The 22,401-nt window shown below is 45.6% G+C and overlaps 11 protein-coding genes across 11 annotated transcripts; 6 read left to right on the top strand and 5 right to left on the bottom strand.

Annotated features, from left to right (window-relative positions):
• Positions 1-137: 137 nt before the first annotated feature.
• Bathy07g00270 (predicted protein) lies at positions 138-8,174 on the top strand (the record flags this gene model as incomplete). The annotated part of the gene is made up of 1 exon (XM_007512220.1): positions 138-8,174. The coding sequence occupies one exon, from the start codon at positions 138-140 to the stop codon at positions 8,172-8,174; it is 8,037 nt and encodes a 2,678-aa protein (XP_007512282.1).
• Positions 8,175-9,239: 1,065 nt separating this feature from the next.
• Positions 9,240-9,998, bottom strand: Bathy07g00280 (the record flags this gene model as incomplete). The annotated part of the gene is made up of 1 exon (XM_007511818.1): positions 9,240-9,998. The coding sequence occupies one exon, from the start codon at positions 9,996-9,998 to the stop codon at positions 9,240-9,242; it is 759 nt and encodes a 252-aa protein (XP_007511880.1).
• A 400-nt stretch (positions 9,999-10,398) lies between these two features.
• On the top strand, positions 10,399-11,658 carry Bathy07g00290 (predicted protein; the record flags this gene model as incomplete). The annotated part of the gene is made up of 1 exon (XM_007511812.1): positions 10,399-11,658. The coding sequence occupies one exon, from the start codon at positions 10,399-10,401 to the stop codon at positions 11,656-11,658; it is 1,260 nt and encodes a 419-aa protein (XP_007511874.1).
• Positions 11,659-11,745: 87 nt separating this feature from the next.
• Bathy07g00300 (predicted protein) lies at positions 11,746-12,471 on the bottom strand (the record flags this gene model as incomplete). The annotated part of the gene is made up of 1 exon (XM_007512255.1): positions 11,746-12,471. One exon carries the CDS (start codon positions 12,469-12,471, stop codon positions 11,746-11,748), a length of 726 nt encoding a protein of 241 aa, XP_007512317.1.
• Positions 12,472-12,741: 270 nt separating this feature from the next.
• Bathy07g00310 (hypothetical protein) lies at positions 12,742-13,833 on the top strand (the record flags this gene model as incomplete). Its single annotated transcript, XM_007512107.1, has 1 exon — positions 12,742-13,833. The coding sequence occupies one exon, from the start codon at positions 12,742-12,744 to the stop codon at positions 13,831-13,833; it is 1,092 nt and encodes a 363-aa protein (XP_007512169.1).
• Positions 13,834-13,957: 124 nt separating this feature from the next.
• Positions 13,958-15,418, bottom strand: Bathy07g00320 (unnamed protein product; the record flags this gene model as incomplete). The annotated part of the gene is made up of 1 exon (XM_007511886.1): positions 13,958-15,418. One exon carries the CDS (start codon positions 15,416-15,418, stop codon positions 13,958-13,960), a length of 1,461 nt encoding a protein of 486 aa, XP_007511948.1.
• Positions 15,419-15,993: 575 nt separating this feature from the next.
• On the top strand, positions 15,994-16,548 carry Bathy07g00330 (predicted protein; the record flags this gene model as incomplete). The annotated part of the gene is made up of 1 exon (XM_007511885.1): positions 15,994-16,548. One exon carries the CDS (start codon positions 15,994-15,996, stop codon positions 16,546-16,548), a length of 555 nt encoding a protein of 184 aa, XP_007511947.1.
• A 177-nt stretch (positions 16,549-16,725) lies between these two features.
• On the bottom strand, positions 16,726-17,001 carry Bathy07g00340 (predicted protein; the record flags this gene model as incomplete). The annotated part of the gene is made up of 1 exon (XM_007512178.1): positions 16,726-17,001. One exon carries the CDS (start codon positions 16,999-17,001, stop codon positions 16,726-16,728), a length of 276 nt encoding a protein of 91 aa, XP_007512240.1.
• An 857-nt stretch (positions 17,002-17,858) lies between these two features.
• Bathy07g00350 (hydroxyacylglutathione hydrolase) lies at positions 17,859-19,496 on the top strand (the record flags this gene model as incomplete). The annotated part of the gene is made up of 1 exon (XM_007512195.1): positions 17,859-19,496. The coding sequence occupies one exon, from the start codon at positions 17,859-17,861 to the stop codon at positions 19,494-19,496; it is 1,638 nt and encodes a 545-aa protein (XP_007512257.1).
• Positions 19,497-19,659: 163 nt separating this feature from the next.
• On the bottom strand, positions 19,660-21,034 carry Bathy07g00360 (chloroplast sedoheptulose-1,7-bisphosphatase; the record flags this gene model as incomplete). The annotated part of the gene is made up of 2 exons (XM_007512173.1): positions 19,660-20,784; positions 21,023-21,034. The coding sequence occupies 2 exons, from the start codon at positions 21,032-21,034 to the stop codon at positions 19,660-19,662; spliced, it is 1,137 nt and encodes a 378-aa protein (XP_007512235.1).
• A 258-nt stretch (positions 21,035-21,292) lies between these two features.
• On the top strand, positions 21,293-22,309 carry Bathy07g00370 (predicted protein; the record flags this gene model as incomplete). Its single annotated transcript, XM_007512122.1, has 1 exon — positions 21,293-22,309. The coding sequence occupies one exon, from the start codon at positions 21,293-21,295 to the stop codon at positions 22,307-22,309; it is 1,017 nt and encodes a 338-aa protein (XP_007512184.1).
• Between the last annotated feature and the right edge of the window lie 92 nt (positions 22,310-22,401).

A 22,401-nucleotide genomic window follows, 5' to 3' on the forward strand; every position in this document is an offset into this window, starting at 1 on the left:
TCTTTCCAAGACAAATCTGATAGTCGCTCGCTAATATAACAATGGACCTGAACAAGTGATAAAAGAGAGCGCGCGATGAAAACTGCAAAATTGAAAAAAGCGAACAAAACGAAAATTGAACGCACACAACGCACAGAATGAATTACATAGTGGCACCGATATTGGAACGGGTGCTCCGTAACTATATCGTTGGTTTGGACAGAACGTCTGTCTCGACTTCAGTGTGGTCTGGGAACGTAAACTTGGAAAATATCTGCTTAAATGCTTCAAATTTGAACAACGACTCTTCGTTGCAACTACCATTTTCCATCACGAAGGGAACGATTGGAAACTTATCGCTATCTATGGATTGGAAAACGTGGTATGCACGTAGGCATCCGATAAATATTCGAGTGAGTGATGTTGTGATACATTGTTCTCCGCGGGAAGAGGATGATTGGTTCCGAGCGTTTGGCGCGGCGGCGTCTTCTACGGAAGCAGAAGATATCGCGACAGAAAAGCTTCAGAAGAGTATAGACGACATCGCATCAATGCAGGAAGATCCCGCATTGATGGCTATTTGGGCACCTCTGTTTGCAAGTATGCACGTAGAGTTAGAGAACGTAACTATCATTTTCAAAGACATATCACCAAAACGAGAAAAAGAACAGACAGAAGACAGTGACGACGACGAAACGAAACATCTTTCAGAATTTTCCATACGCCTGGACTGCTTACGAATCGCGAATCCGAACGATGACGATGCAGATAGTAAATCTTCGGAAATTGCGAGCGCATTCTACAGCCAAGCGTCATCTGTTGATTTTATGGAAACGCGAGTTAAATCCATAGACGTTACCGGATTCCGCGTTGCGTTAGAGTGCGATTGTCGTACGCCGAGAGGCTGGTTTCCGGAACACCCTTTCCATACGATTTCATCACCTGCTAAAGAGCATTCGCATGAAGGATCACCATCACCGACCTTGATACGTGTTGATAATACCACTTTGCTTCTCAGAGTTTCTCGGCGTAAGAAGAATCGTGGTTTTGCCGCTGCGATTGTCGCTGTGAACGATGACGCGATTCACCTAGCCTTAACGCCCGCTCAGCTCATCTCAATTGCCCATCTAGAATCCGCACTGAAGGTTTGGAAAAAGAGAATAGAATATGCATTTGCGAAAAGACCATTAAATGAGGATGGAAAAAATTGGAAAGAATGGTGGCAGTATGCAAAACGTGCAGTCCTGAGAGGAAGAAGAGAGTCCAAGAAGTCAACGCCTAATCGACGCGGCCCGTCAAGAAAGAGGACAGAGGCGAAATCCAAGGACACTTCTCAGCGATTATCAGAAATAGTTAAAGACGCCATCATTGCTTCTTCGTCATCCAATACGACTGATAGTGATGATTATGATGACGATGGTTGTAGTAACGATACAGATGATGATATGGACCAAAATGATGACGCAGAATACGCCGAGGAAGAAGAAATCTTCGCTAGTCTTGGCTTCAAGTCATCTAGTACACTGACGGGCCTTCATTTGCGGCGTAGACTAAAGCGAGGTTTGGAAGCTACCGCGTCTGTAGCGACAAAACTGTCATTCACAACTATCGAACACATGCATCAACGTGGACAACGACGGCAACGGTATAAACGATCGAAGTTAAATAAACCTAGGCAAGCTGCGCGCATCAAACTGCACCAACAAATTATGGAGCACACAGATTGTGTTTTCCACGTAGCGATACCAAAACTTTCTGTTCGACTGCACGATAATTTTGGAGCCGATAAGTGCATAGAGTTAGTATACGACAAAGTCTATGTTCGAGTCAATGAAGAGGAGACCCTTGATCCCATGGAAAGCAATAGTTCTGATCTCAAAGTTGTTTTGCAAAGTTTTTCTGCTTACGTAGTATCGGGTGATAAGATGACGGAAATTCTCCGAGGGAAGGACAACCATAAACATGCGTCAATCACTCTTGAAACGAGTGAAGGTCAAAATATAACATCTCTCGTAGTCGCTCCGTTAAATGTTGTGATTGATTCGGTATCTTTGGAGTTGATTCTACAGTTTGCGGTAAATAAAGTTCCAAAGAGCTCGCTTTTTGCAAATAGATTGAGTGCTACTCTGTTCCCGCTTTGTGAAGCCTTGAAATTGAATACGAGTTCTCGTTTGCAGACGGTTGAAGCGTTGTTGGAGGCTAAAGAATACGCTAAGCAAATGGATATTACTCTAGAAGGTTTATCGGTGTGTTTGGTGCACAATGAAACGAGAGAACCTTTACTTTGTGCTGGATTTGATAGATTAACTTCGACTTCTGGTGGTGTGGTAAGAGACGAGAATGATGAAATCAACGTCTTCGTAGGAAGAGACACGTATATGAACGACTTACTGGAATCTGCGAAAGATATTGGTGATATTGCATCGTTAAACGAATTAGAAAATTTAGTAGGAACGATGAAAAGCTCGTTTTCGGTTGACAACATGTGCATCGGGACAAACATATCCGGTGACAAGACCTTCATCTTGAATGGTTGGAGCGCAGCAATTATTTCCGAGAAAAATACGGTAAATCGTACCCAGCGACTTGCAGTTCAGCGCTTTGACCCCATCTCTTTATCTATTTTACCTTCAGATGTTAAGAGTCTCGCCATGCTATTTGATATTTTTTCACGCATGCAGGTGAACAAAATGGATGTATCCAACTGGCGTTCGGACAAACTGTTCAAAGTTTCTGCGATGATTGCGCCTCCGATTACACTGGACGCCAGGGTATCTTTGCCTGATATTGACTTAGAAATTCTCGATGTGAACGGTAATGGTAAATATATTGACGAGGAGCCCGACTTTTGGTTACGGGTCAAAGTGAAGGGTCTCGCTTTTGATGCAGCTTCTACGACCATAAAGGAAGAGCCGATAGCTTGGTCCACAGTGAAAATCGATTCATTTTCGGTACTTTGTGAAAGTAACACTATAGCAGCAACTGTATCAAATATTTCAATATCGAGAGCAGAACGCAGAGATGAAAATGTATACGTCCATGCAGATATCGGTGGTATTGAGGTTGATGCATCTCTTTATGACTGCGTTGCTATGATTCGAAAATTCAGTTCAGCAACGACAGAAACTCAAAGTGATTCGAATCGGGAAAGTTTTTCTTTGCAATCACAGCACGCTCCGTCATCACATGCGTTGGAGGCACCCAACATGCGATGGAGCGATTTGCCAACGCGACGTGTATTGCTTATTGACGATGTTCCTCCATGCGTGGACTATGTTGCAAGAGCAGTTTTGGAGGTTACTGATTCGAAGTCAATCGTCACAGGCAAACTCGAACGAATCTCGGTGGTGAGTTCGCTTTTTGAGCACAAAAATGCTGGATCCATCTCTATGAATATCCCAGGCGGTGTTGAACTAAGAACTGTTCCCGTTTCGATTACGAGTGAAGCATATGTGAAGATGAACGAAATCAATTTGGCTTTCACGACAGAGGATGGATACCATCAGTCGGCTTCTATTTCCAGAGTGAATGTAATGGCCTCCGCTGACTTTAGAACATTTTCAGGACAATGGTCTGTAACCGTACCTTGGCAATTTGAAGCAATGAGTAATGTGATAAATGCCGACTTTGATGCGTCGGTGGATCTTTCGACCGGAGTAGATGTTGTCATCGATGAATTTTACGTATGCGCCGGTAAAAGTAAATACGGCGCGCAAGAAGCTATTCGAATGTTGAGAACATCGAGTCGATTACTGGAGGTAAAATCGATCCATATCGAAAGACGACAGGATCCCGATGATTTAGAAGTCAACGTCGCGCATATTGACGCTCGCTTGACATCGACCCATATCAGTATCGTAGATTCGTTCATCAAGAACGTCGTCTCAGAGCTTGATAGGGTTTGTAGACGAGGAGTGGTGCTTCCCTCCGCCGACAAAGATCGTCCACTCTCATCTCTATCATCGGCATCTTCTTCATCTTTGATATCAGAGCGCAGTATGGAAACGAACCCGAGCAGAACCGAAAATAGCGAAGGAGACAATACGAACTTTGTCAAAAATCTGCCCGATTCTACTAAACTTGGTATCCGTCGCATTAGCGTGCGTATCGATGATGATCGATACAGTATGGAGCACCCGGTTCCGGTCTCTTTCGCTTCTTTAACGAACACGTACGTGAATTGCACAAAGAGAAGCAAAGATTCCCTAGAAGCAAATCATATCAACCATACAATGAAAGAAAATAAAGTCATTCCACTTTCTTTATCAGTATCTTTCCAGGTCTGCGGGGGCACATATGACACGTTGAAACGCAACTGGGAATTTGCCTTGGAGCCAGTTGCATTGAAAAGTTCTGTGGAAACTGGAAACAAATCGTTCATCCTAACAACTTCTTCCATTGATTTCGTAGTTCGAAAAACGATACTTGAGTCATTAGCAGTTTCCAATGCCATAGTAAATTGTGACACTTTGAGATCTGCTTCCCGAGCGCGAGATACCCGCGCGGTTGAGCCCTTTCAGTGCTTCTGGCTGAAGAATTCTTCCGGAGTAGATCTTAGCTACGAATTTTTGACAAACATGGACACTTCATTGGGCGGAACATGCATCTCAAACGGAGAGGTTGCGGTTCGTTACGGAGATTCGTGGAAAGATGATGCATCTGAATACCTAGAGAGACTGGGAGATGGCGACTTATCTTCGCTTGCGCCGCCGTTGGGAATGAGCAACGAATACGGATATGAGCGTTCTGGATTGTCATTATTTCGCTTACCGACTGTTATTGGCTTGAAGATTCGTCTGACCAATGCCCCAGAATCGCGACATTATCTATCATTGGCTGATTTGGAATCTAAAGCCCGGAAATGCGAAGCGTTGCCAAAATCGGTCTGGGGTGGCACAGAGGGAGACTCGTGTTCGTTAGTAGCGGAGATTCGATGTCGCGAAAACGCAGTTGAGCAAAGAGAGGTGGTATTGCGTTCGAATATTGTTGTTCAGAATTCAACGTTAAAGCCAGTGGTGTTATCTTTCGCCGGAAAATCGACGTTTGGCCCAATTGAGGCTGGAGAGTATAAATACCTTCCATTATCGCTTGCCAGCTTAGATTCGTTCGTTTGGAAATTTGAGGGCGAAGGGGCATTCTCCTTACTGCCAAGTGATGAAATCTCACTTCATTCCGTCGATTCATTCATACCAGTAAATGCGAGGCGATGCGCGATTGTGATATCTTCCGACGAAGAATCTGTCACGCGGACAATTGCTTTTGTTGCGCCCTTAGAGCTGAGAAATCATCTACCGGTCCCAATAAAGGCAAGTTTCTTATCTGGAAATCGGAAGTTTTCTTCTTTTGTTGTTGCTCCTCGATCGACAGCGATTATAGAAGAGTCTGAAGATGTCTTGGACGCAGCTACTTTATCGTTTGTTCCCTTGGGATACGTCTGTGCGAGAAGTTCTATATACATCCCCACATTTTCAAACTTGTCACGACGACAAAATCCTCTCAAAGTATTCAGACATATGTCTCCGTCTATTCGTAGAAATACTAACGATAGGAGCGACGAGGATGTGACGACTTTGGAATGCTCCGTGTACTTGGACAAAAATACGAGCTCGAGAGTAGTATCAATCGCGTGCGCTATGACGTTGACAAATTTGACGACGCAGTCGCTCACGCTTAAATACGCGGACATGAAAAGCATTACGAGCGGCAAGTACAACGATAGATTGGGCTCACTCGATGAATCAAGCGCAAACACTGTAGTTTGTCCTCCAACGCCACCATCTACAAGTATCAATGAGATGGGAAGAATTGGAACCACGGAAAAGGCATTTGAACACACCGCTGCATCTGATTTATCATCGAAAGCAGTGCTCTTTAATCGAATGCATTCTACGTCGTTTTCTTCTTCCGATTTAGAAGCATCATTCACATCGACTCCAGTTCGAGCGAACTTGAGCGCTAGGTTCCAAACGCCTTCTCCAAATGCTTTTGGTGTATCTTCCGCAGGAGTTTCCTCACATTTATCTCGATTTTCATCTGATTCTGCACCTTATGCCTTACCTTCGTCATCCTCCGGAGGCAAGATTTTGGCAATGAAGAACAGTACGCAATATCCGAGAATACTTGGCAATTCGCGACGGCATCGGAGAGACAGCGGCTTTGGTCTATTCACGCTAGGATGTGAAGAGTATGCGTCAGACCCGTTTGAGCTTGCGCCCGCGTCTGGGAAATTCAAAATAGTACACGTAAAACCTTATTATAGCTACGTCATCACGACAATATACGAGGATTCCGACGGGGGATGTGCTCACATTTTTGTGCGTCCGAAAGGGACGATAACAAATTCCACAGACGAAATTGTAGCATTTAAGGAATCTGATTTTGAAGAGTCAGATGGGATTATCCTTCTGCCGGGACAGACAGCGCACGTGCGAAATAAGAAACCTGCCAACAGCATGACGAAAGACAACGCCCGTGAAGGTGAGAGAAAAGAAGAAAGTGCAGAAGAGAGTGAGGATGCCCCGCGTGTTCGCATACGCCCAGCATCATCTGCTCAGGAGAGATGGAATTGGTCCGATGAAATCACAGCTTCAACGGCGTGGTGTCGATGTACGAGAGCTCTCAGTTTAGACCGGACGAAAGATGACGTACATTTTTCGGTTCAGTTTAACGAGTCTGAGGAAGATGGATGCTATAATATCGATGTCATTGCAGGTAAGCATTTCGTAAATCAAGACGGCGACGATATCGACGACGACGAAGAAGAACTACCAGGTGTTAAGGAATTTTTTCAGACGTCACCTCCGCCCAAGTTCGTCGTTTCTCCTCTAAAGAAGCCTTCGTCTTCATCTAAGATACCAGTCTCTCATTTGCTATCGTCGCCAGTGTCTAAGTCATCAGCGACAGCTTCATCTTCGTTATCTTGGAGAACAAAACCTTTCTTTTTGGAGAGCTTTCAAATCAAAGTTGTATCAATCGGGCTTTCTGCTCAACACGAAAAGACAGAGTTGGTGAATGGTAGAGTGCACGGCATATCAGTGATGCTGTCCGAAAATTGTAAGGATGAAGAAGAGCCCGACCCGCTCGTTCAAGGGCATCTTATTGTCGAAAGAATTGATATCTGTACATCGAGCTCGAGCGAAGAAAATGAATCATCCATTATTCTCTCCGTGCCGAATGCCGAGATGAGGACGGCGAACATCGGAGCCACTTATTTTACCGCTGCAAGAAACGCGATTACGCTTACACTAAGTGGGCGCGTATTTTCACGTCACGTTACGCGATCGGGCGCTCGCGTAGATGTTGATGTTGCACCCGTGCGCATTGATTTGCAGGAAAGTTTGCTGAAAAAAGTTCCAGGATTTGTCGCGGTATGTGTCCAGTCGCTGGATGTCTTGGAAAAACCAAAACTAGAGACGCGACTCAAGATGGAGAGAAATAGGAAAGTGAAGAGTAAAAGCTTCAAAGCCATAGAAGATGCTGCGCTCTTTCGAATAGACAAGCTTTCTATTTCTGACGTGCCAATTGTGCTTTCCTTTACAGAATTGCCGTTTGTTCCGTTTTTGTTCTCAAAGCTAGCCGCGGTTGAACGGGCTAAAATTACTTTGAGCGGTTTCAAGAATCAGAAAGCGCTCGCCTTTCCGGACGAGGTTTTGAAAGCTTTAGAGAGACACGTAAAAAACCAAGCGGTTGGAAGAATTCGTGATTTGATAAAGCACAATGCTCTGTTAGGTGATCCCGCTCGTTTAGTGGAGTCCACTCGGCACGCTGTACATGAATTAGGCGAAGGGAATGGTTTGAAGGCTTTCGCTCGCGTTACTTCTGCTTTCGGGAGGTCTGGTATGACAACTTTAAATCGCATCAAATCGATCGCTGACGGTTGGGTAGAAGAGTTCGATTCCTTGGAAAATGAACGACGCAGAGCAGTGCGTGACCGTCACATCATGTCATTACCATCATCATCAATCAACGTCGTCGACGGCAACGTTCTACCCACGCGCTATTCCGAGCGCGTTGTTGGCTCTGTTTGTAAAGCAGTCATGGATATCATTCAGAATCCAATCACTGGACTCGAGTGCAGAGGCTTGGTTGGTATGGCAGAAGGAAGCATATTTGGAGCGGTATCTGGCATCTCTCGGATTCTTGCGGCGTTCATCGAAGGTCCTTTGTCTTTGGCGAATACATTTTTGGGTGAATAAGAATAACAATAAGAAGTGTTTCTTTGCACGTATACATACTGGTAGTTTAGTTATAAGAATATTTTAGAAACGTTAGTACTAACAGCGAGATCTTGGAGTTACGGACGGTATCACGCGAATAGTCGAGTTTTTGGGCGATGTTAGAAAATACAGTAGCGCGTTCGTGAATAATATACATGCATTAATTAGATAGATGAATTAAGCTCATTCCTCCTCTTTCGCTCGCGCGGCGGCTTTCTTCGCGGCTAATTCGATCATCCAAGCCGGCTTGGGTGCCGCCGGCGTTGATTGTTCTCTCGTCGCCTCGTCTCCCCCCTCTTCTTCCTCTCCTTTCGTATTATTCGTATTATTCTTCAACTTTAGATTCTGTAGAAACTCCTTCCCTAACGCCCCCCCGGCTTCCATGCCGGGAATTCTAACAGCACCTTTCGGTGGTTTGAACGTCGACGACGTCGAGTTCTCTTCTTTTCCTTCTCCTTTTTCTCCTTCTTTTTCGAGTTCACGAACCAACTGTTTCAAAGTTGAAAAGGTTGGCCGCAAACTTTGATTTGTCGTCGTTTCTGAAGAAGACTGGACGACAAAGTGCGTCTCTAATTCGTCCAGCTCTGCTCTGCTCTGCGCGATCAGCTTTGACAGAAGGGATATTTTAGCGTCGTCTGCAGTCGTCGTTTCCATTATTACCGTGTTATGTTGTCCGCGTGTTGTGTGTGCGTGTGTGTGTGTGTGTGTGTGTGTGTGTGTGTGTGTGTGTGTGTGTGTGCTTATAAACGAATGCCTTATATATATTGGCTTATATATAAAAAAAGTGTAGGACTGTAGGTGTTCAGACCTTCTTCACAGACAGAATCTCTCACACCCTTCTCTGTCAGAACTTTGATCGAACCAGTCTCTTTCTCCATGTTTCTCTCTCGATTCTAATTCATCTTCGGGCTCGCTTGGTTTAACTCGTCATCGTCAAAATAACCCTCTCGACTGCTTTGCGCACTGAATCATTCGCCTTTCGAATTCGCGTCGTCGAACTTCGCGCTCATAATCTCTCTTCCCTCTCTCGTCCAGTCCGATTTTTTACGTAATTTTCGGGCGCTTGTGCGTCCGAACGCACTCGTCACAAAACCACTCCGAATCGCTGTTTTTCAAGTTCTTATCCAGATCCTCTCTCGATGTTCCAATGCACTCGGGATGGAACCACTCTTTACATTCGCCGCACTCGACCATGAACAAATCCGGGTTATACGGCATCGAGCACTTACAAAATACTTGCACGTGGTCCGGTTTAAACTCGCTCGTCGCCGCTTTGTAGGCAAACCTGCTGAAGAAAGATTTTTCGTTGACCGATTGCAACTCTTGATAATCCGCTAAAGTGTACACGTGTATTTTACTTTCAATCGTGCTCGCTTTTACCCAATCGGTGTGGTCGCTCGCGAATACCTCGTGTTCGCCGTGGAACGCTTTCCGTCCCGAAGCCGATTCTTCCGGTCGGTAGTACCACGACACGTGCACGTTTATTTTATCCGCTCTGTTCTCTATTTCTTCGTCCGTTTCTTTCTTGTCTTCATTGTTCTTGTCCGCTTTCTTCTTCTCCTTCTCGTCTGCGTGCACGTCGAAGCGTAAAATTTTCGCAATGTACGGCTTTTCTCCTTCCGGTGCTTTCATGGAGACGACGTCGTGGACGTTGTACGTTTCGTCGCCAAGCTCTATGTATTTGATGACGTCTTTACTTGTTTTATTCGTGTTGTTGTTGTTGTTGTTGTTTTCAACACCACCTGTAGTATTCAACAACGTCGATGTTGATGGGGGTGGTGGTAACACATTCTCTCCGGCCATTCTTTTTTTCCTTCGCGTTTCCTCCTTTGTTGTTGCGCTTACGTAGTATTTATTATTATTATTATTATTATTATCTAACGTTCTTCTTCTTCTTTGTCTTCTTCTTCTTTGTCTTCTTCTTTCTCTCCTTCTTCTCTGTTGTGTTTCTTTCCTCTTCGATTTAGAGAGACGAGGAATGAGATGATTTTGATTTGACGACAAAAGAGAGAAAGAGAGGAAAAGTGTGTTGGACGAGAAAACAATAAAAATCGAAAAATTGAAAAAATCTCACAAAGTGATTTGTGGTGTACTGATGAAAAGAGGCCTGTCTTTCTGTAATTCCTCCTAGTTCTGTGTCTCTCCTCTGACCACACATACAGACTCCTCTCTCTCTCTCTGAACAACTGAAGAAGAGACGACGATGATGATGATGATGAGAACGAACGAACGAACGCACGTACCACCAGGAGTAGTAGTAAAACCATCATCAAAACAACAACCAAAAACTTTCGCTAAAAACGTAATACTTTTAAGAAGAAGAAGAACAAAAAGAGGAGGAAGACGAAGATTTTGCGTCGTCGTGGTTGGTGAAAACGAAGAAGACGACGACGAGGCACAAAACGAGGAGGCGGAAAGTCCGCCGCGATGTCTTCCGGGTTTCGCGGTTGGAGCGATAGCGTCAACGATTCTGTTGTGCGGTGGTGGTGGTGGTAGTATTATTAATCCTGAACCGGCGAACGCGTCTTTTGTGTACTACCCGACGACGAATACTGATACAAATCCGTTCGAGTTGAGGATGGAAAAGAAGACGTACATGAGAGAGGAAACACCAAAGAAACTCTCCGAGATGAATCGAATGGACAGGACGAGAAATACGAAAAATGAAAGGACGCCGTTACCGTTACGACTGAGCGCGAATAAGGAGAAAGATTTTGAATTAGATGAACGATACGATATCGGCGTGCCATCTTCTTCTTTCAACGCAAACACGACGAGCAATCTTCTCCCTTCGCTTCGTAAAGAAGACGTCTTCTCCGCGCGAACGCTCTCGGCTTTGTTGCAATGGTCGTTTATTTTCTACGTCGCGTGCGCGGCCAGAGATGGGAGAACGAAAGGTTTGAAAGTTACGAAAAAGCTCGGATTAGACGGCAAAGCGCAGAAGGAGTTGATTAATAAAACCTTCTTGATAACTTTAGATTTTGGACGAGAGGTGGGAACTTGGATGCCACCGAATTGGGCGGCGAGCGGGAAACGCGTGATTTTACCCATTCGGGTAAAGTTTTTAGAAGACAACACGGTCAACATCGAAAGCATCGGGGCATTTTGTCCCGTGAAAATCCTTCCTGGGAAAAGAAAATGGAGCGTAGATGGAGATACGCTCAGGTTTTCAATCATTTTAGGCGACGGCCAGAACGAACGGTTGGAGAAAGGCGATGTAGTTTTTGACGCGGAGGAAGAAATCACGTGTAAGTGCATGGCGTGGGGAGGGAAAGTTAGTCGTAGGGGTAAATTATTGATAAAGAAAACAAGATTTGGCATAAGAAAAGAGTGGAGATCAGTAGGGATATTCTCGTGCGAGGAGAATAGTGAAACAACTACGTTAGGAACGCTCAGAGTAAGAGAGAGATTTACGAGCGCGGAGATGATTGATTCTTCTTCTTCTTCTTCTTCTTCTTTTTAAGCGTTGGGCGTGTTTACACGCATAAGCTCTAGTTTAATAGCGATAGTGTGTATCCATAGTGCATAGTATCAGTAGTACCGTAGATGTTCATCTCAATTTAGCGCCCAATAACTCCTCCGCGATAAACTTCACGGTCTCCTCCATCTCCTCCTCCGTCTCGTTCGATCGCACGTGTACGACTCCATCCCCGGTATACGCCTCCTTCGCCTCTTCCACGCACTCCCCGAATATCTCGCACTCCACGTTTTGTCTAATCTTCTCTTTCGTGTACCCGTCTCTCTTCTCCAATCGTTCGTATAAAATTTTCGTATTCTCCCTCCCGCACGTCAAAACAATCACGTGAGAGAAAAATCGTTCCGGGAAAAACTCCGACGAGTGATAGTCTAAAATCATCCCTCCTCGACGAACGAGAGGTTCCAAGTGGTCCAGAATTTTATCCTCGTCTATGACGAACGAGTTCAATCTCTCGTCGAACAAATGGTAGAATTCCTTCGCTTTGCAAACATCGCCGACGTTGACGTATTCGTAACATATTCGTTTGTTGTTGTTGTTGTTGACTTTTTCCAAAACCAATTTCGCGAGCGTGCTTTTCCCAGTGCCTGGCGTCCCGCAAATTAAGATGTTTTTCAGCAGCGCTACCTTCGTTCTCTTTGTCCTTGTCTTCTTTGTCTTCTCATCATCATCATCGTCGTCGTCATCTTTTTTTGTTGTTTTCGTCTTCTTCTTTTGTCGTTGATCGTCTGCATCGTCCTCCTCCTCCTCCTCAAAGTCGTTAGTACTCTTCTTCTTTGTCTTCCTCTTTGCAAAAGCCATTAGTATTATTTTTTTTTTCTGAAGCAAACGTTTGAAAGCAGAGAAAAAGTGCATTTGTGCACTTTTTCAGTTTCCTGTTTGTTGTTTCCTGTTTGTTGTTGTTGCTGTCAGCTGTGTTTTTCACACCACACAACAATTCTGAACAACAACAACAACAACAACAATAACAACGACGACGAGTTGGACGACACAAAATGTCTGTCGTCTGACTACCGCGTGAACCCCTCAAAAAGAGAAGAAGAAGAAGAAGAAGAAGAAGAACGAGACAAAATGACGACGGTGGGAGGAGGACAACAATTCGTTCGAGTGGATTTTACAAACATCCGACCGAAAGAGAAAAAAGAGAGTTTTGTGGACGAGAGATTTCACGGATGTTTATCATCAACAACGACAACCCCGCGGTTAAACCAAGAAAACGACGACGACGAAGAAGAAGAAAGAAATCAAATCATGTGCAGAAGATGCGCTGCTACTGCGGCTACGAGTAGTAGTTCTGTTACGGAGAACAAAGAAGTGCACGAATTGAAAGCAATCGTGCTGAAGAACGTGCTCTCGAGCGAGGAGTGTCGAGAGTTGATCGAAGGCATCGAAAAGAGGACAGATCGCGGGTATTCGTTTTGGAGCAGCGACGATACATCAGCTACTTCCCGTATTAATGATTCAAAGTCGTCGTCGACGTCTATGTTTAGAAACTCGGATACGGTGGAAGTTCGATCGAAAGAGATTGCGGAAAATTTATGGAAGCGCGTGAGAAAGTTCATCTTGGACGAAGAGCTCGTCATCGACGAAGATCATCCGTTACACGAGAGCGGTTTGGAAGGTAAATGGAAGGCCAACGGAATTAACGACCATTTATTGTTCAATAAGTACGTAGGAAAAGGACATTTCAGCCCGCACACGGACGGCGCGACCGTGGAGAGTTTCAACCGTCGATCGTTTTATAGCGTGTTGGTATATTTGAACACGTGCAAAGAAGGCGGGGAGACGAGTCTGTTTTATAATCAGCCGAAAGAGAGTTCGTTGTCGCACTTTGACGTGGACGAGCAATCTAGATATCGTTGGCCGAAAGATTGGATCGGAGATGCGGCGAAGTGCGAGAGAGGAAGCGTGTTGATATTTAGGCAAGAGATTGTGCACGAAGGCGCGCCGGTTGGTGAAAACGCATTGAAAATAATCATCAGAACGGACGTGATGTACGAAAGAGTGGAGAAGAAGTGCAACGACGAAAACGGACGACGAGCGTACGATTTACACAAACGAGCGCAAAACGAAGAAAGCGAAGGGCATTGGGGAAAGGCGATCGAGTTGTTGAAGCAGTGCAGGAAAGTCTGCCCAGAATATGCCGATTTAGTTAGAATTTAGAATTTAGGTGAATGTAAGCAAAGATTCAGACAAGCAAGCGTACTGTACCTAGTATGTTGTGCTGTATTTCTACTTCTATTTAATTACTACTTTCTATCACTACTGCGCTACTCATCACTCCTTTCTACTCGAAGGTTTTCTTTTTACCTTCGAACGGAATCGTGCCGCCACCCCACGCATCTTGATCTAGCTTCAACTTTGCAGTCCACGAGGGGTGTAACGGTTTGTCGTCATCACCTGGTGTTGTTGATTGCATTTTGACTTTATACTCTCTCTTTTGAGTGCTCGTGGCCGCGTGCTTTCTACGATCGCCACCGTCGTTATCAAACACAACTTTCTTACCTTTCCCGTTGTTGTCTAGAGGAATAATCATCGGCTTTTTTGCATCCATTCGTTTAGCTTTCCACGAGGGATGCATAGATTTGAGATCCTCTTCGGCTTTCCGTTGCTCTTCCTCGACTTTTTCTTGCTCAGCGATGACGTGTTTTGCGCTTCTGCCGTACTGTTGCTCGGCCAGTAGTCTACGTTGCCTTTGGCCCATTCTCGCTTTTTGCTTCTTCTTCTTTGGCGGCGGTAACGGCGCCGATTTCAACGGGTCGTCGTCGTCATCATCGTCGTTCTCATCATCGATATTCTTCTTCCGTTTCTTCTTCTTCTTCTTCTTCTCTTTCGCTTCTTCTCTTGCTTCGCGCATGTCTTGTCTCGTTTCTTCTGAAAGCGACAGACTATCGTCGCTCTCCTCGCCGCCGCTCGAAGAAAATTTTTTCTCGTCATCCTCCTCGGACTCCTCGGATTCTGATCTTGACGACTCCGAATCGCCTCTGTTTGTATTATCGTTACTATTGCCGTTACCATTTTTCTTCTTCTTCTTCTTCTCTTCTTCCTCCGCTCGTCTCTTCGCCGCTTCTTCCTTCTTTTTCTTTTTCTTCTCCAGCCTCTCCTCGCTTCGTTTTCGCGCCTCTTCGATTTGCGTCGCACGCGTTTGCACCAACAGGATCCTCGCTTTCAAACTCTCCATCTCTTCTTTCACGCAGTTGGCGTGCGCGATGCGTCGAGCGACGACTTCTTTTGCTCTCTGCAAATCTTCATTTCCTCCTTCTTTTGAGGAGGACAGCCGCGATGACGCCGGCGGCGGTAAAATCCCGCCTTCTCCTTTCCCTTCTCCTCCTTTTTCTACTTCGTCTTCTCCTTTCGCTTCCCGAAAGCAGTCGTTCGCTAACTTCTTCGCGACGAATTCCAAGTCCTCCACAGAGAGCGTCTTTGCCGCCTGTAACTGCTTTTCCGTCGCTTTCTTCTCCGACGACGACAACTTTTTCGTATTCTTACTGCTGTTGTTGTTGTTGTTGTTGTTGTTCTTATTGTTCTTCTTCTCATCATGCATCGTCACGCGTCGTTTCAGTTTCCCGACTTCAAAGTTGAGCGCTTTCTTCAGTTGTTTCTTCAAGCATTTCACGCCGTGAAAGCACTTCTTTTCCTGTTCTTTTTTTATTATCTCCTTCTTTGTCTCCTCTTCCCCGTCGTTGTTGTTTTTCTTCTTTTTCCATTTTGGCGGCCGCCAGGAAGAAGGAACAACGACAGGATGCATCTCGTGTATACTGCGTGTGTTTGTGCTCTTTGTCTTCTTCTTCTTGACTACTACTTCTTCTTCTTCTCGATGTGCAAACAAAAAACAAAGGTGGTCTTTTTTGACGGCGGGGAAAAGAGTCTGTTGTGTTGTTTTGTTCTTCTGTTGTTCTCTTCAATCAAAAATCAAAAAAACGCTTCAATTTTTGTTTTTTCAAAAACACATAATCTACACGCAATACACGCTCTCTTTTTGCGTATTGTATCCGCGAGAAACCTTCTTCTGTCTTCTGAGCGCGACACTGCTTCTGGTATATACGCGCATAAAGAGGTGCGCGCGTTGTGAATCTCTTTCTTTCTTTCTTTCTTTTCTTTCTTTCACTCGTGTCGCCAGGAAGCGTTTAAAGCGCATTTTTTTTTAATCTCGCATGTGGACGACGAATTCTTCTTTTGCGTTTGAAACAAGAAAACGACGCGCGCGTCGTGATGGGAAGTGACAAATCTCTTTTCTTTATCCCTCCTCGTCGTTCTCGTGAAACAAAACATGCTCGGACGCACACGCACGCGCACACGCACAGGTAGCATCAACAACCAAGCATGGCTAAAATCACCGATTTGGACAAACCGTCGGAGAAAAAAAAGAAATCTTCGTCCAAAAAAAAATCCCTCAAAGAGCACATCGAGGATGAGGACGAGGAGAATAAAATCGACACGACGCACCTCTACGCGGATAATTTAAACGGTGATGTGTATACGGAGACGAACGCGAATCCGAAAGCGAAAGTGCACTCCACGGAGTGGATGAAAATCTTACACGGCGACCCGGTTGAGATTAATCCGTCGTTAGGTCAGGGGATGAAAATCATGACCGTCGCCGAGTGGACTTCGAGGTGGAAACAAAACGACCGGTTTCCGGACTGCCTCGCTTGCGGAAGCACAAACACGAAAGAACACCACTTCACGCAAACGTGGTGCAGAGGTAAAAAAAAGTTTGAATCGGAAACGATTTGTATGGATTGTCACATGTGGAGTTGGAGATCTTACGTGGATCCAGATTTCTTGACGCCGGAAGAGTTCGATAAGATTCGCTGGGAAAAGATGGTGAAAGAAAACGAGGAAGCCAGAAAGTTGGCGAGAGCGAAGAAGAATTGAAGAAAAAAAGATAATTGAAAGAGAGTCCATAATACTCATCCAATCGTCGTCGTCGTCGTCGACGCCGTCGTCGACGCCGTCACACAAAGTACTTCAACCGACGTACCTACAGGTACAGTTTTTAATATATATTTTTACAACGCGATACTATCGGTAACTAGAAAACTAGACATGGTTTTACTTTCTTGCTCTCAACGCGTTATCTTTCTTAATCTTCGCTCTTCTCACCAATTTCCTCCACTTCCTCATTTCTTCCCAAGTAAAAGCGTCTCCCCAATCCGAATTTTCTCCGTGCTCGCTGCAATACTCTTCTTTTCGTTTCTCGTAATCCGATATTTTCAACTGCGGCTTCGCTAGCTCCCACAACCAGTCCGGATATTCCTCGTCCGGTAAAAGTTTCGGGTCTTCGCCGGTTTTGAAGTAGTTCGCTCCGGTGCAGTGCGTTAAAGACATCCCTCCTTCTTTGTTATTCGATGAACCTCCTTTTTTCTCGTCGTTCGATTCAGAGGATGTGCTCGCTTTCCCTTTCCCGCCTCCTTTCGCGAACTGTAAAGGGTTCGTTCTCGAGTTGAAAAATTGCCTCTGAATCTGAATGTTGTTGCTAAAACTATTTTCCCGAATATTATTATTATTACTACCAATGGTGTTGTGTATCGTTGTCGTCCAGGACAACACGGGAGAGGAAGAACACGAAAAACTCCGATCTCCTTGGGATCCTTTCAGGAATCCTTTCCCGTCGTAAAAACGAGTGGTATTAAAGTCGTTCTTCTCGTCGTTCGCACGAGTCGTACTCGCATTCGAAGAAAAAAAGGGTCGCCGTCCTCCACCTCTCCTCGCTTCAAAAACAGAAGCCGCAGAAGAAGAAGAAGAAGAAGAAGAAGAAGAAGAAGAAGAAGAAGAAGAAGTGGATGCAGATGCAGCAGAAGAACGGAGTAAAGATTGCCCCACGATCCGTCCTCCTCTTCGGCATCCTTCTCGCGTCGTCGTCATTCTTCTTTCTTTTCTTTTATTGTGTTTAGCGTGCGCTAATATAACGACGAAAAATTGCTCGCGAAAAATTCTCGAAAAAACGTAAGCGTCCTTTTAAAAACGTAAGCGCTCTTTTTAAAAAACATCAAAAACTCGCATTTGTTCTCACTTTTGTGCGTCGTGTGTCTTTCTTAGAACGAAGAAGATACACACTTTACATTTTCGATAGAAGAGCATTCAATCGAGTTCGAGTTCGTTCGCTTAGAGATCGGCGGTCTTCCTCTCTTCCTCTTCTTCTTCTTCTTCTTCTTCTTCTTCGCGCATATACTAAAACTATATAAATGTCTGAGGCGTTGGAAAAGGACATCGAAATGGGCGATAAAAATAGCATTAGTATGATGACGACGACGACGACAAAACCAGGCGCGCCAACGCACCCACCACCATCACGCGATACAAACTTTCCACCCAGTGCTGCGAATAAATCCAAGTCTCGTTTAGAACGGACGGATACGACGCACATGAACATGACCCATATTAAATACGAGAAAAATCCATTCATCACGTGGAAAGCGATGGTGTTTAACTTGATTTCCAGCCTGTTCGGGGTTATGTTTTTAGCGATCACGTGCGCGGCGTACCCGATATACGCGTTTGCTATTCCCAGACAAGTGTGGGCGTTTCTCGGAGAGAAAGGGTTCGGGATTATATATTACATCTTTGCAAACTCGAGCATTTTACGGTACATCCACTTGCGTTCGATTGCGAAGAAACACGAAAACGACAACGGGGACGTGTTGAGAAGCATACACTCGTTCACGCAAACAGAAATGCTTTCGTCTGCCGCGGTAATTCCAATTCCGTTTTTATCGGATAATTACTCGTATTTGATCGTAGATAGGCAGTCGAAGACGGCGGCGGTGGTGGATCCATCGGATCCCATTAGCGCGTTGGGGGTAGCGCAAAGAGTTGGCGTGGAGTTGAAGATGATTTTGTGCACACACAAACATCATGACCACGCGGGAGGAAACGTGCGATTAAAAGAGTTGATGAAGAATGAAAATTTACCGGTGTACGCGCACAAGATGGATAATTGCCACGGGGCTACCCACTTTGTCGAGCACGGCGACGTTATTCGATTAGGAGAGGACGTGGCGTTGAGCGTGATACATTTGCCGTGTCACACGAAAGGACACATAGCATTCGCGTTGCATAAGAAAGGAAGTAAAAACGTGGAATCGTCTGATGAGAGCACCGTAGAGGCTTTATTTTGCGGAGATGTCATTTTGAATGGGGGCGTTGGTGCGTTTTTTGAAGGTCGCGCGAAAGAATGCGCGTCAAATTTACACAAGACTTTACAAAACGTTCCAGATTCGTGTCTCATATTTTCCGGGCACGAGTATATGACAATGAATCTACGGTTTGCAGCGTACTTGGACGACGACGACGATTTTACCAGATTAGTTTTGAACACGATAGTGCTTGCGAGGAACAGATCTTTAGCCACGCAACCGAGTTCGATGAAAGTCGAGCGGTTTGCGAATCCGTTTTTCCGCATTCGAGAACGGGCGTACGCCGGGCGCCTTTTGCTATTGAGACAAAAGTTGCAGAGAGAAGCAAAACGGCCGTGGTGGCGACGATACGTGCCGGAAAATAGAAATAGAATTGGGTATTACAAAGAGTTGAAGAGTGAATCGATTTTGTTGGACAAAATTCAAAGAGAAGAAAACGCTTACAACAATAACAACGACAACGCCGGCGGTATGGGACACGCACAGACGCCGTCTAAATTCATCGAAGACGAGGACGATTTGACCATGCTGACGGAGGCATTAAAATACGTGCTCACGAGTGGAAGAAATGAATACGATTTCAGCGAACCGACGGATTCGGAGAACAGACATTTCAACAATTTTATGAACGCTTTGAAAGCAGAGAACGATCCGAAATCGATGAACAGAAGAGTGCACCAGTTGTAACAGGAGTAGAAGTATTTGTATACTGTACTAGAAAAAGAGAAGAAAAAGAAACAGAGACGGCCGCGGCGGTGCGTGTAGACGTGATGAAGTTTTTTAAAGAACGTCGTCTAGATACGGTAGATTGTGAGTAAATTATATTATTATATAAAGTTTTAGTTTTCATTTACTTCTTCACGACCAACTCGTTGAATCGGGCGACTTCGTTCGCGGAACCAATCGCCAACGCCGTTCTTTGATCGACTTCGTTGATTTGAACGTCCAGGATACTGCCGCCAGTAACCCCATCGGAAGTCTTACCGCCAGCCAATTCGACCAAGGCACCAAACGGCGCGGCTTCAAACGCCAAACGCAACTTCGCCGGGGAAGTCTTGGAAGTCGGGTTCGTGAAGACGCCCATGTTCTTCGTGAACTGCTGGTACACATCCGGCACCAAACCGCCAGAGTAACGCAAAGTGTATCTGTTATCCATGTAGTAATCCAACAAAGCCTTGTAGCCCGGAGTGTCTTGGGCGGCTCTCATGTTCGCCGGCGCAAAGATCTTCGAGTCTTCGTTGATTTTGATGTTCATTCTGGAGCAAATCCACGGTTCGAAGGAACCGTCCGGCAATTGGCAGCCTTCCGGCGTGCACCCGTAGGAGAATTCGTAGACTCCATCGTCCAAAGTGACGATAACCGTCGTTCTCGGGCCGTACAACGCGACCATGGAGCACACTTGGTCTCTGCCAGTCGCGCCCAACATGCCGTCGTCGCCGGTGCCGGTGTTCTTCGGCCACACGCCGACGATGGTACCAACCGCCCAGTTGTTGTCGACGATACTCGAACCATCTAACGGATCCCAACACACGGTGTAATCAGAACCACTGCACTTGACCATCACCGGTTCTTCCTCGGAAGCGCCGAAGGCAATCGTCGGGGAAGATTTGACCAAATCCCACATTATGTTATCCGCGATGACGTCGACGGACAACTGTTTGTCGCCAAAGGAGTTGTCCGTGCCTTCGACCGTCACCAAAGCCGATCTCAACGCTTCTGTGATGTCCGCGCAGCCGTCCAAGAGCTCCTTGATGCACGCTTTCAAAGTCGCGTCCGCGCAGTGCTTGTCCAAGATGTTCTCCAAAGATGGGTACGAGTCTTGTTTCTCCGTCGTCGTGTAAAAAGACGTGCCAGAGGCGCCGTATTCGCCATCACCCGCACGAGTGACGGTGCGAATTCTTTGCGATTGTTGTTGTTTTTTCGCAGAGCGAACCGTGGACGAGCGAACGGCGGCGCGCATGGAAATTTGTTGCATCTGTTGTGTTATTTTTGTTGCGCATATAAAAGTCAGAGAAGAGTCGTCAGTTTTTGTTTCACGCGATGAAGAACGCGCGCTGGAGTGTGTATAGTAACGGATTGATTATTGTTTTGAAGAAGATAAAATCCAGGTGGGATCACAAAACACCAACAACACATTCCAGAGAGAGAGAAAGAGTGAGAGAGAGTAAGAAGAAGAAGAGATAAAGAGATACTACTACGAGATAACTACTCACAGCCGATGACATGATGATGTTATTTGTGTGTAAATGTGAATGTGAATGTGCGTCGGGGAAAGTATGAAGGAACAACGCGCGCGTGTGTTTCAGAGAGAGAAAAGAGAGAAAAAGGACCGAGTGAGAGATATCCAAAAAGAGGAGGGAGAGACTTTGTGGGAGAGACACAAACAGCCACAGAAAATAAAAATCTCAAAGCCTTTTCCCCCTCCAAACCAGACAGACAGACAGAGAGAGAGAAGAGAGATTTAGACACATTTTTTGCCTTCGATGACGACGACGGCGATGACGACGAGGAGCTTCTCCTACGGAGGAGGAGGAGTACTCCCAGCAACAAAAACTTTAGCGAACCACCACCACCACCACCCACGGGGACGCAACAACAAGAATACTAATAATACTAACAACAACAACAGTAACAACATCGTTCACTTTTCGCGAGCGACGTCTTCCACCTCCTCGTCGTCGTCTTTCTCTCTCTCTGGGGGGTGCGCGTCGTGTTGTTCATCATCCTCAAAATCATCATCGGTATTAAGAAGAAGATCATCATTCAGAGTAAGAGCCACGGGGACGGGAGAGGGAGAGAACGAAGAAGAACAAGTAAAGAGCGATGGAAACAACAACAACAACAATTTCAACGGGGGCGACGATCAATTCAAGCGAGCTCCCGGAGAAGATCAGGAAAAGTTTCAGAAATCCGTCGCCGATTCGCCTTTTTCGAGAAAGAGAATACAACCTTTACCGAGTAAGTTTGGCGTGTCCGATCGAGCCGCCGGAGCGAAACAGAATTTACCGTTTAATCAAACCACGAATAGAGCAGGGAAGGATGCGCCTACGACCTCTTCTTCTTCTTCTTCGGCGGGAGAGAGTAGTAGTTTCGCGGCGGCGGCGGCGGCGAGGAGTCCCTTCGATAACGTGTCGCCGCCGAAATCCTCGCCGCCGACGCCGCCGAAATCTCCATTCGCTGCTTCGTCAGCGGCGGCGAGCACTAGCACGCCATCCTCGCCGTTTGCGAAAGTTTCTTCTGCCACCAACGCGAGTGCATCTCCGATGGCGCCGATGAAGCCGGCTACAAAGGTGAAGAATCCATTCAACGAACCGGACGCGGCGACATACGGCGCGAAACCGATGAAGGTTGATAAACCGAAAGAAGTGAAATTCGAAATTCCTAAGGTGTCGTTTGGACAAATTTTCATCGTTTTATCGTTCACGACGATTATTGGATTGATGATTGGAACGTTTTGGGTCGTGTGGAACTCTGGAGGTATTCGTTTCAACGAGACGTAGAAGAGAGAAAAGAGAAGGATTTGCGTTTAGGAGTAGTCAACAATATAAAGATGTATTACAGTGATGATGATATCATGCCTTTCTCTCAAACA

This window comes from Bathycoccus prasinos (genome assembly GCF_002220235.1).
Source record: "Bathycoccus prasinos genomic : Chromosome_7".
NCBI lineage: Eukaryota > Viridiplantae > Chlorophyta > Mamiellophyceae > Mamiellales > Bathycoccaceae > Bathycoccus > Bathycoccus prasinos.